The sequence below is a fragment of the Hemicordylus capensis genome, chromosome 1 (assembly GCF_027244095.1).
Source record: "Hemicordylus capensis ecotype Gifberg chromosome 1, rHemCap1.1.pri, whole genome shotgun sequence".
NCBI lineage: Eukaryota > Metazoa > Chordata > Lepidosauria > Squamata > Cordylidae > Hemicordylus > Hemicordylus capensis.
Window position 1 is genome coordinate 381,723,925 of NC_069657.1, and position 13,933 is coordinate 381,737,857.

The 13,933-nt window shown below is 40.3% G+C and overlaps 1 protein-coding gene across 3 annotated transcripts in view; it reads right to left on the reverse strand.

The window, feature by feature from the left end:
• Nucleotides 1-3,982: 3,982 nt before the first annotated feature.
• LYST (lysosomal trafficking regulator) overlaps nucleotides 3,983-13,933 on the reverse strand; it is a 175,395-nt gene continuing 165,444 nt past the window's right edge. For all 3 annotated transcript variants that reach the window (XM_053299902.1, XM_053299913.1, XM_053299907.1), the window contains 3 exons: nucleotides 10,826-10,982; nucleotides 9,006-9,077; nucleotides 3,983-7,325 (listed from right to left, as the gene is read on the reverse strand). In XM_053299902.1, the coding sequence (XP_053155877.1) occupies nucleotides 7,187-7,325; nucleotides 9,006-9,077; nucleotides 10,826-10,982 (368 nt within the window). In that variant the 3' untranslated portion in view covers nucleotides 3,983-7,186. The remainder of the gene's footprint in view (nucleotides 7,326-9,005; nucleotides 9,078-10,825; nucleotides 10,983-13,933) is intronic.

Consider the following 13,933-nt stretch of genomic DNA (forward strand, 5'->3'; position numbering starts at 1 on the left):
GTGAGAACTTAAAATGGTTGTATTTAGCAATCACAGTGATGAGACCAGGGAGGAGCATGGAGTCACGGTGGTTGCTACGATGACTACCCCTGTTTAAGAAGACTGCGTGGGCTAGAATGCCTATAAAATCTACCAAATTGATAGTGTTGTAATAGCAGAGCCTATTAATCATGTATTGCAGGACATCAGTTCTCTGTAACAAAATGCAAGAAGTTCTTTAAGTTGTGACATTAGAAAATAAACAGTGAGAATACTATCAGATAAATTATAAAAATTGCCTGGAAGCTAGGAGGCAGCCCACAAGCAAAGCTGTGTGAGGTGGTCACTTCAAATACCAGGAAGAGGAAGTTCTCTGGTGTATGGCCCGTGAAGTGAATGGGGACTTTGGGAAGAGAGCTGTTCTTGTGGTAGCAAGCATGACTTGTCCCCTTAGCTAAGCAGGGTCTGCCCTGGTTGCATATGAATGGGACACTACATGTGTGAGCACTGTAAGAGATTCCTCTTAGGGGATGGAGCCACTCTGGGAAGAGCATATAGGTTCGATTCCAAGTTCCCTCTCTGGTATCTCCAAGATAGGGCTGAGAGATCCCTGCCTGCAACCTTGGAGAACCCATTGCAAGTCTGTGTAGACAGTACTGAGCTAGATGGAGATGCCTTTCATTTTATTTATTTATTCAATTTCTATACCGCCCTTCCAAAAATTGCTCAGGGCAGTTTACACAGAGAAATAATAAATAAATAAGATGGATACCTGTCCCCAAAGGGCTCACAATCTAAAAAGAAACACAAGATAGACACCAGCAACAGTCACTGAAGGTACTGTGCAGGGAGTGGATAGGGCCAGTTACTCTCCCCCTGCTAAATAAAGAGAATCACCACGTTAAAAGGTTCCTCTTTGCCAAGTTAGCAGGGGTTAGAGCTAGATGAAGATGCCTTTTAGGTTTTTCATCATAGGCACCGAAATGTGTTGGACTCTAGCTACTGGGAACAAAACACATAAGGAAAACAGTGCCACCTACTTTTATCTGCCAAGTACTCTTTCAAAGAGGAAAGCTAGTCTGCAGGGGATGTGAAATACTATTACCTTTGATTAAGAGTACTCCATTATACTCTAAATGTGTCAGGCATAGAAAATTTTCTCAAGCAATTCCTTAATCAAAGTTTGCATAGCACCAATTGAGGTTCATCTTTTTGTTATTCAGTACTGCCCTCTGTCTTTTTTTTCTTAGAACTGTTAGGTAGTTCAGCACTTCCCAAAGCTTTCAGACTGTAATACTTCTATCCTGCACATTCTTTGAAGTAATTTGATAAACTCTCCTTGCCGCTCTTTAATCCACTTAACTTTATAGTATATTCAGTCTTCAAGGCCTAATCTAAGTCCCATCTCAGGTGCATTTGGGGAGAACATGCAACTCAAGAAAAATACATGCAAGGAGTTATAGGGGATCTTCACAGGGGTATATTTATTTCAATCTGCCATCTTGAAACAAAATGGCAGCCACTCAGCTCATCAGTAATATCCCTTTGACACTTCTATGGAGTGTTGTCAAGATCCAGTGTTGAAATAAGAGGAAATTAGATTCAATTCGAGAGCTTTAAAGACCCATCCTTTTAGCCTGACCTTTAATGATATATAGTTTTAATTGTAATTTTAATGTTTAATTTTTTAAAATTTTAATCATGTATTTTTGCTTTTAGTGTAAACCACCCTGAGCCACTTTAGCAAAGGTGGTATATAAATCAAATAAATAAATACTTGGAAGTGCGTGGGAGAGGGAGAAAAAATTTAAAAGATCAAGGTGCTCTCATGTCTCTTCAGAAGATAATCCCTGTATTATCTTTAGTTGCTCCTCTTCACACCTATTCCTCCTGAAGCTATTCCTCTTAAGAACAGGTGACCTAAACTGAACACATTATTCCAAATAGTCTCAACACTGGAATTTTCCAGATGGCAATTCATTGCATCTTCACTATGTTTACAGCTGCAGGCCCTGAGAAAGCTTCTTTCCTGACTATTTGCCCTCCATTGTGTGAAACAGACTTAAAGTAGTACTTTTAAACTGTCCTGAAAATGGCAGTGTGGGAACATTACAGGAGTGTGGAGAGGAAGCGTACGTTGGAAGTGTGGCTACCTATCTGGGGGCTATCTTTGGATCAGCTCCACCTGGCACAACCCTTCCATCCCACACCCAGGCAGTCCACCACTGTCCTCTTTCCTGTGGTGTACAGTCCACGTCCACTGATCTGTTTAGCTTGCTGGAGTTTCCCCTTATGTTCACCTTTCCCTCCCACACATATTTTTTTTAAAAAAATAATGTTATGCTGTATTGGCACTTATTTGTATTTGCATGAGCCTGTGGACCCACCAGCTGTAAGGGTAGTTTCTTTGGGGTGGATTAGGAGTTCACCCGGTAGACATTAAGTATCCACGGATCATAAGAACATAAGAACAGCCCTGCTGGAACAGGCCCAAGGCCCATCTAGTCCAGCATCCTGTTTCTTACAGTGGCCCACCAGATGCTGCTGGAAGCCACAGGCAGGAGTTGAGGGCATGCCCTCTCTCCTGCCATTACTCCCCTGCAACTGGTTCTCAGAGCCATCCTGCCTTTTGAGACTGGAGGTGGCCCACAGCCCTCCAACTAGTAGCCATTGACGGACACACATTGATCACACAGACATCAAAATGATGCCAACAAGAACACTTTGGGGGGTGTGTGTTAATTTGGGGTTTTTGGGTTTTTTGGTAGCTTCTGCTAGGGCTGCACAGTAGAGAATACACCGCACGTTTTGAAGGGTGGAGGAAGTCCTTTTGGGGTTTTGACTATGCTTCACTGTTGGACAGGTGGTAGCTTAGGTACTTTGCTGGATTTCTGTTCCACTGACACTTAAAAAAAGACATATTTGTGTACAGTCATTTTGCCTGCCCATGAAAGTAGTAAATTCTCAGTTTTTGAGACCATCGCCTTTCTTTGGGAACCCCCTTCTTACTGCCCACAAAATGGCAAGTGGAAGCAGGGGAGATCACCTGATGCATGCAACCTCAAAATGGTATCTGTTCTCACACTGCCATTTTGGGAACCCTTTGCGGACAGTTTCCCAGCATAAACAGTCCTCAAGCAAAAAACAGACCAAAAAAGTAAAAGCAACCCCTCCCAAAACTGAGATTTTACTGCCGCCATATGCTTTCCCAGGCAGGCAAAAGGGTGAATTTGTGCAAATACTCCTAAAAGATTTTTTAAAAAATACTTTTTCAATACAAAATCCCTGTGTGGATGGAACAAATGGCGGGGAGCAGAACAAGAGACAGTCCATGTGGACAGCCTATTGTGACTCCAATTAGAGTTTATCACACTTCCTCATGCAATAAACCTCAGCATCTGGAAAACCTCATTGTTTTGTTACAGAGCACTAATCCATAGATATAAGATGTGAGGAAGTGCTTCACATCTTATACACCCCATCCGTGGTTTTGCCCTGACATACTGCCAGCTCAGTAGTCATCGAGTGATCCGATTTGTAAGGCCTTCTTTCTTCTCTACTTCCAGTTCCAAACATCGTTTTTCATTTATCTGCACAGGCATGACTAGTTTTAACTAAGTTGAGTCCGTTTCTATTACTCCTGCTGATGAGGCCATGTGACTGGACTCATCCTGCATTAACAATGCCTCCTAACTTGGTATCACACACAGCTTAAATCAAACTCCTATTTCCTTCCCCAAGAGTGCTAGTAACAATAAAGATAAAAGTATAATTCTTGCTTCAGAAATATTTTGTAAACAATATGTTTCTTATGGGTTACTATAATACTATTAGGACTTGTGATTTATTAAAATTGTACTCTGCCTCTTCACAAGTGCAATTAGTTATAAAAGTGCCACCATCCACACACATTCAGGCAAGTACACACACAAACACACGTGATTTTTTGCAAGCTGTTTTGGTTGAAGTCACTCCTACTATAAAAAGACAAAAAAATTTAAAGTGTCAGTCGAAAGCATTTTTATTTTTAACTGGTGTTATTAAAATCTCTCGCAAGTAACTGTTCATGTCAACTTTTAGCCCAAGAATTTAAGATTTTTTGTCCTAAATCAGAGTAAATTAGTGTCTCAGTAGTCGGATTCTGTGGATTGGGCAAAAAGGAACCAACATGGACACAAGGGCACAACTGGTGAGCCACATTCCAGAACCAGGGCTTTTTTGCAAAACTAGTTTAGTAGCTACTAGCTACATTATTCCCCAGCATGCGCAGAGCAAAAAAGACAAGTGTGAACTGTATGGAGAGATGCATAAGGGTGTAAATACACACTATACATGGCACTATCATGCCTTAGTGTGCCCCAATGCCCCTTCTCTCTCTTTAAATAGCAAAGTAACTTTGGGAGGGGAAAAATAGAGAGAAATTAAGTACAGTAGGCAAATTAATTAAGATGAGGGTGCTTAATCCTTTCATTACTTAGTTTCTCTGCTCCAAATCCATTATCCAAATAGTTTTTCCATGGGAGAAGGGATGAAGGTATAGACCATCTCTTGGTTCTGATCCAACAACTTCAAACACTGCTACTATTTATAGTGGACAAAGATATATTCACATATTATGCATGTACAATTGTGCACGCATAATCTGGGTACAGGATACTGTACACATATACAGATCTGAATGCATGTACATAACGCAACACAATTCACATTATGTTTCTTGCACTACAATAATCTGTACCCTGCATTTGGGATGGCCTGCACACAGGTTTCAGGATGTATACTTTTTCATACAAAAATTACAGACATCTGTGTGCACACATAGTGTAGTATCTGAACAGGGATACTTATTTTTCAAATAAGGGTGGGCTGTACACCTGACTATGGCAGAAATCAATCCTGTTTAATAAAGGGCCTCAGAGAGTAATTGCAGCTGAGAGCTGGCCTATTGCATACAGTTATTATAAAGAATTTCTGGGCAGAGCACATTTGTCTTTAGACTGACAAGAACTATAACCTCAGTTGTTTTTGCCTGACATTTTTTTGGGGGGTGTGCATACGCACCTAATTGGTCTTAAAAAGCAGATGGCACTGAAGCAAATGTTGCTTACTTTTTGCTACATGAGAATTTGTTTGTTTTGTTTCTTAAGCAAAGAAGCTTTGCACAGGGGAATATTTGCCTTTTCAAAACATCCTACATATTATATATTGTAATTGTAAGGAATCTTTAGTTTTTAATTTGTATAAAAATGCTTTATTTCTCAACAATATAGGTGCAGTAAACATAAATATACTGTAAATATGTTATTTACAGAGATATTCAATATACATAACCCTTATGAATTTAAGAAAATTCCAGATTATCACGCTGAATAAATATTCTTCTATCCAAAAAGTTTATATCTGCATAAAAATACTACTCTTTTTTACAAGACAAGCTATTTTGCATATTTCTAATAATTTTTATCCTTGACTTGATGGGTGACATTCCATATCTCTGATGTAAGAATAATTATGACCCCAAAACAACAAAAAAAGGAAGGAGCTGACTGAAACATTACAACAGTATAAGACCATAGACTTTTTGAATTAGTTTTTAGATCATGATAAAAACATGCATCAAAATTCCTTCTCCCCTTTCAAATTTTATAGGTGGAGACTCAGAAGCTTTAATGTAACTTCATGCAAGACTTTGTAGGAATTGGAATATATATTCATACAACAGTATTTCCATGTCTAGTATACTTTTTTTGGATACTGGATTAACTGGAATATATTCCAATTGGTTTTGGGAGGGAAATTGGAGATCTATAATTTTCTATTAGAATGACCATAATATGGTCATATTAATATGCTATATAATATGCCATAGACTGCATATTTAGAGTTAGCTGAATGGCTGCAGAGGTGCACCATTTTCAAATTTACATATGCAAAGTTAATATTAAAAGGAAATATGTACTTTAAAATGATAGAATGCAGAACACCTGTTTCTCTATAGTTTCTATATAAATGTCTCTCTCTGGGATTATATAATTTTTCCCAGGGGAAAATGTCATTATCCTGAATGTATATTGGATCTTTAAATAATTTGAACTGGCCATATAAGAAAGCAAAAAAGATTCAGAATTTTATATGCTGTCAATATTTAAACCTCCATCAAAAGGATAGTTAAAATCTAGTTTTAGTGAGAGTGGGTTCACATTTAAGATCTGTTTTGAGTGTTCTATTTTTGCCAGTTTTCTTTAAAATTGAGTTTGTATTTTTTGTATGCGATGACCTATTTATTCAAAATTGACTTGCTCAAAACAATCATATTTCCTAGCTTTCTGGTTCACACAGTTTTCATAATTCAAACATGATTAACAAGCACATTTCTACTATTTTTCATTCTAGTGTAAAATCACAAGAAATTCTATGTTTCTAGATTCAAAACACTGTGTTGCATATGTTTGGAATTTGAAATCATAATTATGAAAATCAGTCTAAAAGTCAAGTTTGACTATTGCTTCATGTCAGAATAGTTTTATCTGTTACACTGCAGGGGTGTGTGTGTGTGTGTGGGGAGAGAGAGATTTACCACTTTCTTATAAAAACTTAGGTAGTGAGTAAAGAACACATCTCATTTCATAGAATTATACTGCCATTGTTTCAATACTGATGAGAGAAGACAGACATCCACTGAGTTAACTTGCTCCTCTAAAAAGCAGTGTTGAGTTCTTGATTTTTAAAACAGTGGTGGCTAGAGCAAGTTGCACTACAACCTATTAATAAGTTACACACAAACACTGACCAGGTTGTGTTTTTTTTTTAAATAAACCTTTGAAGTTTTTTAATGCTATTTTATTATTTTACAACACAACGGAGCAAAGTCACCACTAGTGTTTCAGTATTTAGAATATGTGGGTCCATGAAATGATCCATAAAAATATTTTTACATAATACATTGCAGCATTTACATTTCTTCGTTAGCGCCTCTGTCACTCTTCTGGTACCAGATAAGGTAGACCAGAACTTTCCTATAACCATGATATGGTTTATAAATTTGGTGCATAAGCATACATAGCAGCCTTTCACTGATGTATCTCTGGTCTATTCACTTGTCATACAGATGTATTTCAAAATCCAGTTAAACCAGAGAGGCTCTATAATCTACTCCAGATTGAAAGTGCTTCAAAAGTAAATCAAGACTGAAGAGAATGAAGAGTCATCAACCAGCTGCATAATTGCTGAGGAAGGAATAGAACATGGGGAGCTTCAAGCGTTGTTGGTCCTTGCGACACCAAGCAATAACAGTTCCTTCATTATTTGCCGTGTACAAGTGATGGCCATCACAGGAAAATGTAAGGCTGTAAAGAATTAACAAACACAATTAACACACAAGTCTGTCAGTTCTCATAGGATATATAATAGAACATTTTGAAACCTTAGGGATACACCTCAGAAGTGGACAGTGAGAAAAGAGATGCAATACATGTGTGCTGATAACAGAAATTAGTTATGTAGTGCAGAATCCAGTTAAAAGAATAATGTTGGGGCATTTGCAGAAGGTCATCTTCCCCTGAACTAGCATATGCCATAAGAAGATTCTTTGGAATTGGTTGCTCCTCTACTCCTGCTGCCTCTTGTGCTGGTGTTTTAAAAACTGAATTCAGCCAGATTTTAAAAATAACCTTTACAACAAAACTATTTTCATTCTTTCTCCTGCATACAGGCATGGAGGCAATCATGTCATTTGTCCATTCTATAAAGGCAAAAGGTAAAGTGTGCCGTTGAGTCAGCATCTATCTTCCTATATCGCTGCTGCCTGATATAGGAGTTTCATACCAGCGGGGATTTGAACCGGTAACCTCCGGCTTGCAAGTCATTTCCCTGCTGCGCCATTAGGTAGCCGGCCGATTCTATAGTGTCATTTTATTTTAAACATTACCAGGGTGGTACAGAACCAACTAAACTGAAGCAACAACTCTGTTACTAAAGGCAAGATGTAAAATGAGCCCTGACCCACTTTATGAAGAGATGCATCATAGTATTTCTTTTGGCTAGAAGGAGGAGACTGCTTCTACCTAGTAGATGGAAGTAGCAACTATTGAGTATTTTAACAAGGAAGATTGCAGGGATAGTTTATCCTTGTATTCAGCCAAGCCATTAGGCAGTGGATACTAACATTAATGTAATGTTAGGTATTCCTACTGAATTATGAAATGCAAAGCACAATCCTTTAAAGTTCTATGCACACATTATGTTCAGCACGCATACAGTACAATCCGTGCACAATATACACAGGTACAAATCTGCACACAGGTGCAGTAATGTATGTTATGTTGAATTCCAGTACAAGAGTATACTTCCTCCCTGTCCTATCCATCTGGAGAGAGCTGTACCCATGTTCATTTTTGAAATGAATGCAGGTACAGTCATTCACACAAAAACATGTACATGTGTACAGACATTTCAACACAAGTATAATAGAATGTCAGTTATCTGCAAAACGAGCTCTAAAGACAAGCAAAGTAGATTATAAGTGTTTTAATATGTGCTAAAAGCATTTTAAAACAAGAAATAAGAGTAATTATTATTAGGGATGTGCACGGAACCACACCAGGTGGCTCCAAGGCGGTGGGGGGTTGCACTTTAAGGGCAGGGGAGGGTGCAGTTACCCCTCCCTCCACTTTTCCCCTGCCAGCACCTCGTTTTCCTCAAGTCCTATGGGGCGGCAGCGTACTTCCCTGCTACCCCATTCTCTCTTCAGCCAAAAGTGGCCGGAGGTAACTGGAGTGCGTGTGCCCGATGCGTGGGCGCTTGCCACATGCACCTGCACGCCACCTACTTCCAGCCGAAGAGCAAACGGAGCGGCACACTTCTGCCCCGTAAGACTTGAGGAAAACCAGGCGGTGGTGGGGGGAAAGTGGAAGGAGGCGTAAGTGTACCCTCCCCTGCTCTTAAAGTGCAACCCCCCGCCACCTTTGAACAGCCCGGTTCGTGCACATCCCTAATTACTATACATTACAATATGAAGAAATCTTTACCTCACAATTGGTTTGTTTGATTTCAGAAATGTAATTTCCCGCACAGGTTTCAAATCCCACGTGCTCCACAGTCTAAGAAAAAGATAGATTTTAAACATTTTATTCAAAATATTTATATGCCATTCTCCAGTTTAAAAACTCGCAGAGTGGCTCATATCACAAAATAAAGTTAGCATAAGCACCATGGGTTCTATCCAAAGAAAGTTAGTCATAACCCCTGTTAACTTGGCAAAGAGGCACCTTTTAACATGATGGTTCTCTTTTATTTAGCAGGGAGAGAGTAACTGGCCCTATCCACCCCCAGCACAGTACCTCCTGTGCCTGTTGCCAGTGTCTATCTTATGTTTCTTTTTAGTTTGTGAGCCCATTGGTGACAGGTATCCATCTTATTTATTTATTATTTCTCTGTGTAAACCACCCTGAGCCATTTTTGGAAGGGCGGTATAGAAATCGAATAAAAATAAATAAATAAGTCCCAGTGAAATTAATAGGACTTAAATTAATCACAACTCTCATTTATTTCAATGATGCTTCGTCATGACTAACTGTCTTTGGATACAACCACCAATTTAAAAAAAGATTATTGCTGTCATTTACAATCCAACTACATAATCAACTTTCCAGAAACCAAGAGGCAATATTGTAGGACCACCACTGATCATGATGCATGTTTTCATTATAGTTTTATGTCCTACCATAGTCTTTGTCCAAACTGGTGTTTGCAAAGAAAAGGCAAATCTAACCCTTAGATGTATGATCTGTGTTGCTCTAAAAAATGTGTACATTTTAGTGTGGCACTGTCATGGACATAAGTATCCAAGTACAACACTGTTCTTAGATGCCTATGCCCAGTGACAATCTTGTACTATAATATATATACATATTTTAGAGAGACACAGGTCAGAGTAAAAGACTACAAATCCAATACCTTGTATCCGGGGGGCAGAGGGGCTGAAGACAACAGCCCTTCCCCATCATTTCCCATTCTCAAGCAACAACTGCTATTTAGATACTGCCTCTGAATGTGAAAGTTCTGTTTAGCTGTCATGGCTAATAGCTACTGATAAAACTATCCCCTATGAATGTTTCCAATGCCATTTTATTTATTTATTTTTATTTAACAAGTTTTAATGTTATCTACACCAGTGGCCATTTGTGGAAGGGAATTCCATAAGCTAATTATGCATTTTGTGTAGTAGGACTTTCTTTTTTTCTGTCCTGAATCTACTACCAATCTACTCAGGTGACCCAGAGTTCTGGTGTTGCATGAGGAAGAAATAGCTCTATCCAGTTTATCCGCACAATGCATAATTACACAAACCTCTACCATGTCCTTTCCTTAGTGATTAAAAAAAAAAAAGATATTAGAAAGACCAAATACTTTAGCCTCCCTTTTAGGGAAGGTGTTCCAACACCCACTATGCCCATAACAAGTGACACATGCACACTCCATGCCTAGAAAAGTTGGGGAAAGATTTAAAGTTTAATTTTTTTAAAAATGCATGATAGGACTAGTGCATATCCATATGTGGTGTAGTGGTTAGAGTGCTGGACTAGGACCGGGGAGACCCGAGTTCAAATCCCCATTCAGCCATGATACTAGCTGGGTGACTCTGGGCCAGCCACTTCTCTCTCAGCCTAACCTACTTCACAGGGTTGTTGTGAGCAGAAACTCAAGTATGTAGTACGCCGCTCTGGGCTCCTTGGACAAAGAGCGGGATATAAATGTAACAACAACAACAACACACTGTAGAGTGCACTGTAACTTTGATAAAGCAGCATATATAATTGAAAACAAAAGCTGTCCAAAATCCACCCACCTTACAACTCCGTTTTCAAGCCCTCCAGCAATCACATTGATGGAGACGCCTTCAGGCTGGTTAGAGAAAGCAACAGAGCATATAATTTCCCTGCAGTGCACATGTCCCACAAGATCACCATTCACTGTCCAAAGTCTGAGATCACTGCCACCTCCGACTGCAATACAAAACAGGACCACCACATTAGTAAAATCAGAACATAATTAAAGATGAAACATACACTACCCTAAAGGCCACTCAAGTAAGAGGATCAAAAGAACACTGTGTCAAATCATATACAACTCCTGAACTATAAAAAATACCTTATGGCAGTATGCCTGAAAAACTAAATACCCACATGTAATAAAAATCTATCAAGCTACAACATTAGCATTAACGAATACAAATCATAAGCAAATACCAAAAGACACTACTGAATTCCAATGGCATCCTCTGACAGTACTAATTTTGGGGATCTCAAATATTTCCAGTGCCCTCAAATACAGACCTGCAAGATGTGTGGAAGGCAACCCACACTACTGGCTTTCTGAGGGGAAAGCTCTTTCCTGGGCAATGTCTCATGGCCTAAATGAGAATGCAGGAAATTTCCTTCTAACCAAGTCTGAGCAAGGGCCCCTCAGGGAAGGGTTATCCAGCCACATTTTCATACTCATGCTAGACTGTCAGTTTGATGGGAGCAGCCTCACCACTATATGTTTTTCAAAACATGCCAAAGAAGAATTGTAGGATAGCAGAAGCATATCCAGAGGCTTACAGAATGGACTGCTTCACTAAAATGTTGGTGCCTTTGATACAAAATGCGGCAGCCAGGTTGGTTTCTGGGTCATCTTAAAGAGATGATATTACTCCTATATTAAAAGAACTACGCTGGCTACCAATATATTTCCAGGCAAAATACAAGGTGCTGGTTATCTTCTTTATATATAATCTTCTTTATATATAATTCTCTTATACGTACCCATTGCTAATCCCATGCATGGCAGCTCTCGCGAGAGTTTGGGATAGCGACAGGGATGGCTGGGAGGGGTAAAAAAAATGGCGGCAGCTGCAGCGGCCGGTGGGGAAACAAAACACCGGTGAGCAGCAGCTCGGCTGGCCAGGAAGAAAACGGCGGCGGAGGCTGGTGGGGAAGAAGGTGGCGATGGGGTGGAAGCGATGAATTAGAGGCCGGCCGATGGGCGGCCACCAGGCAAGGAGGTGAAGCGGCGGCTGGCCACCAAGCAGGGATAAGAAAGCCGTCGGCCGCCAAGGAAGAACAAACTGGGGCGGGGAGGGAGAACGAACTGATGGCTGCAGTCCAAGACACAACTCCAGCTTCTGTCCTGCCCAGGACAGAAGCACTCACTCAGGAGACCTGTGCTTTACTGGTAGGAGCGCCCAAGGAGGACAGCTGCTGAGAACAGCCCTGAGCCCCAGGCATGCACTACACAACCGGCCTCCTGAGTGAGTGCTTCTGTCCTGGGCAGGCTGCTCTCAGAGGCTGACTGCAACACAATATACAGCAGCAGACCTCTGCAGGAATCCACACTTCACCAAAAGTCATGATGATCAATGCAATTAGGGCCGGGGGGAGGGGGGGTGTCCTGAGAGGACCCTCCACCTGTGTGGCAAAAGCAACTGCTCACGGCCTCAGAATAACAGGGAGCTTCCTTCCACTGACCCACTTTCATAAGACTAAGGAGTCCTGCACCCCCAGGCCAGCCAGTCCCTGAGGACACATATTTTCACCCAAGCTTTTAACTTAGACTTGTGGTTTTAAATTGTTTTAATTGTTAAATTGTTAGACTTGTGGTTTTAAATTGTTTTAATGTTTTTTATGTGGCTGTAAACTGCCTAGAGACAGAAGTGTAGGCAGTGTACAAATATAATTAATTATACTTGTATTAATCAATCAATCACAAGAGCAGAACTGAATCTCCACAAACACAGCACATAGAAGAACAGGCCCTGCTGGGAGAGAACCAGCATGGTTTCTGCAAAAGGAAATCTTGCCTCCCCAACCCTTTGGAGTTCTTTGAGAGTGTCAACAAGTGTGTGGATCAAGGTGATCCAGTTGACATAGTATACCTGGACTTCCAAAAAGCTTTTGACAGAGTTCCTCATCAAAGACTCCTGAGGAAACTTAGCAGTCATGGGATAAGGGGACAAGTACATATGTGGATTGCTAACTGGTTGAAGGACAGGAAACAGAGGGTAGGTATAAATGGAGAGTTTTCACAATGGAGGGAAGTAAGAAGTGGGGTCCCCCAGGGATCTGTACTGGGAACTGTGCTTTTTAATTTATTGATAAATGATCTAGAAGTAGGGGTAAACAGCAAGGTGGCCAAATTTGCAGATGATACCAAACTCTTTTGCATAGTGAAATCCAAAACGGATTGTGAGGAGCTCCAAAAGGATCTCTCCAGACTTGGGAAGTGGGCGATAAAATGGCAAATACGGTTCAATGTTGTCAAGTGTAAAGTGATGCATATTGGGACGAAAAACTCCAACTTCAAGTATACGCTGATGGGATCTGAGCTGTCAGAGAATGACCAGGAGAGGGATCTTAGGGTCGTGGTGGACAGCTCATTGGAAATGTCAACTCAATGTGCGGCAGCTGTTAAAAAGGCCAGTTCCATGCTAGGGATCATCAGAAAGGGGATTGAAAATAAAACTGCTAATATTATAATGCCCTTATACAAAACTATGGTGCAGCCACACTTGGAATACTGTGAACAATTCTGGTCACCACATCTTGTAGAACTGGAAAAGGTGCAGAAGAGGGCAACTAAGACAATTAGGGGCCTGGAGCACCTTTCTTATGAGGCAAGACTACAACACCTGGGGCTTTTAAATTTAGAAAAAAGACGACTGCAGGGCGACATGACAGAGGTCTATAAAATCATGCATGGAGTGGAGAAAGTGAATAGAGAGAAATTCTTCTCCTTCTTACATAACTCTAGAACCAGGGGTCATCCCATGAAATTGATTGCAACAAAATTTAAGACCAACGAATGGAAGTACTTTTTCATACAACACATAACCAACCTATGGAATTCTCTGCCAAAGGATGTGGTGACAGCCAACTACCTGGATGGCTTTAAGAGGGGTTTGGATAACTTCATGGAA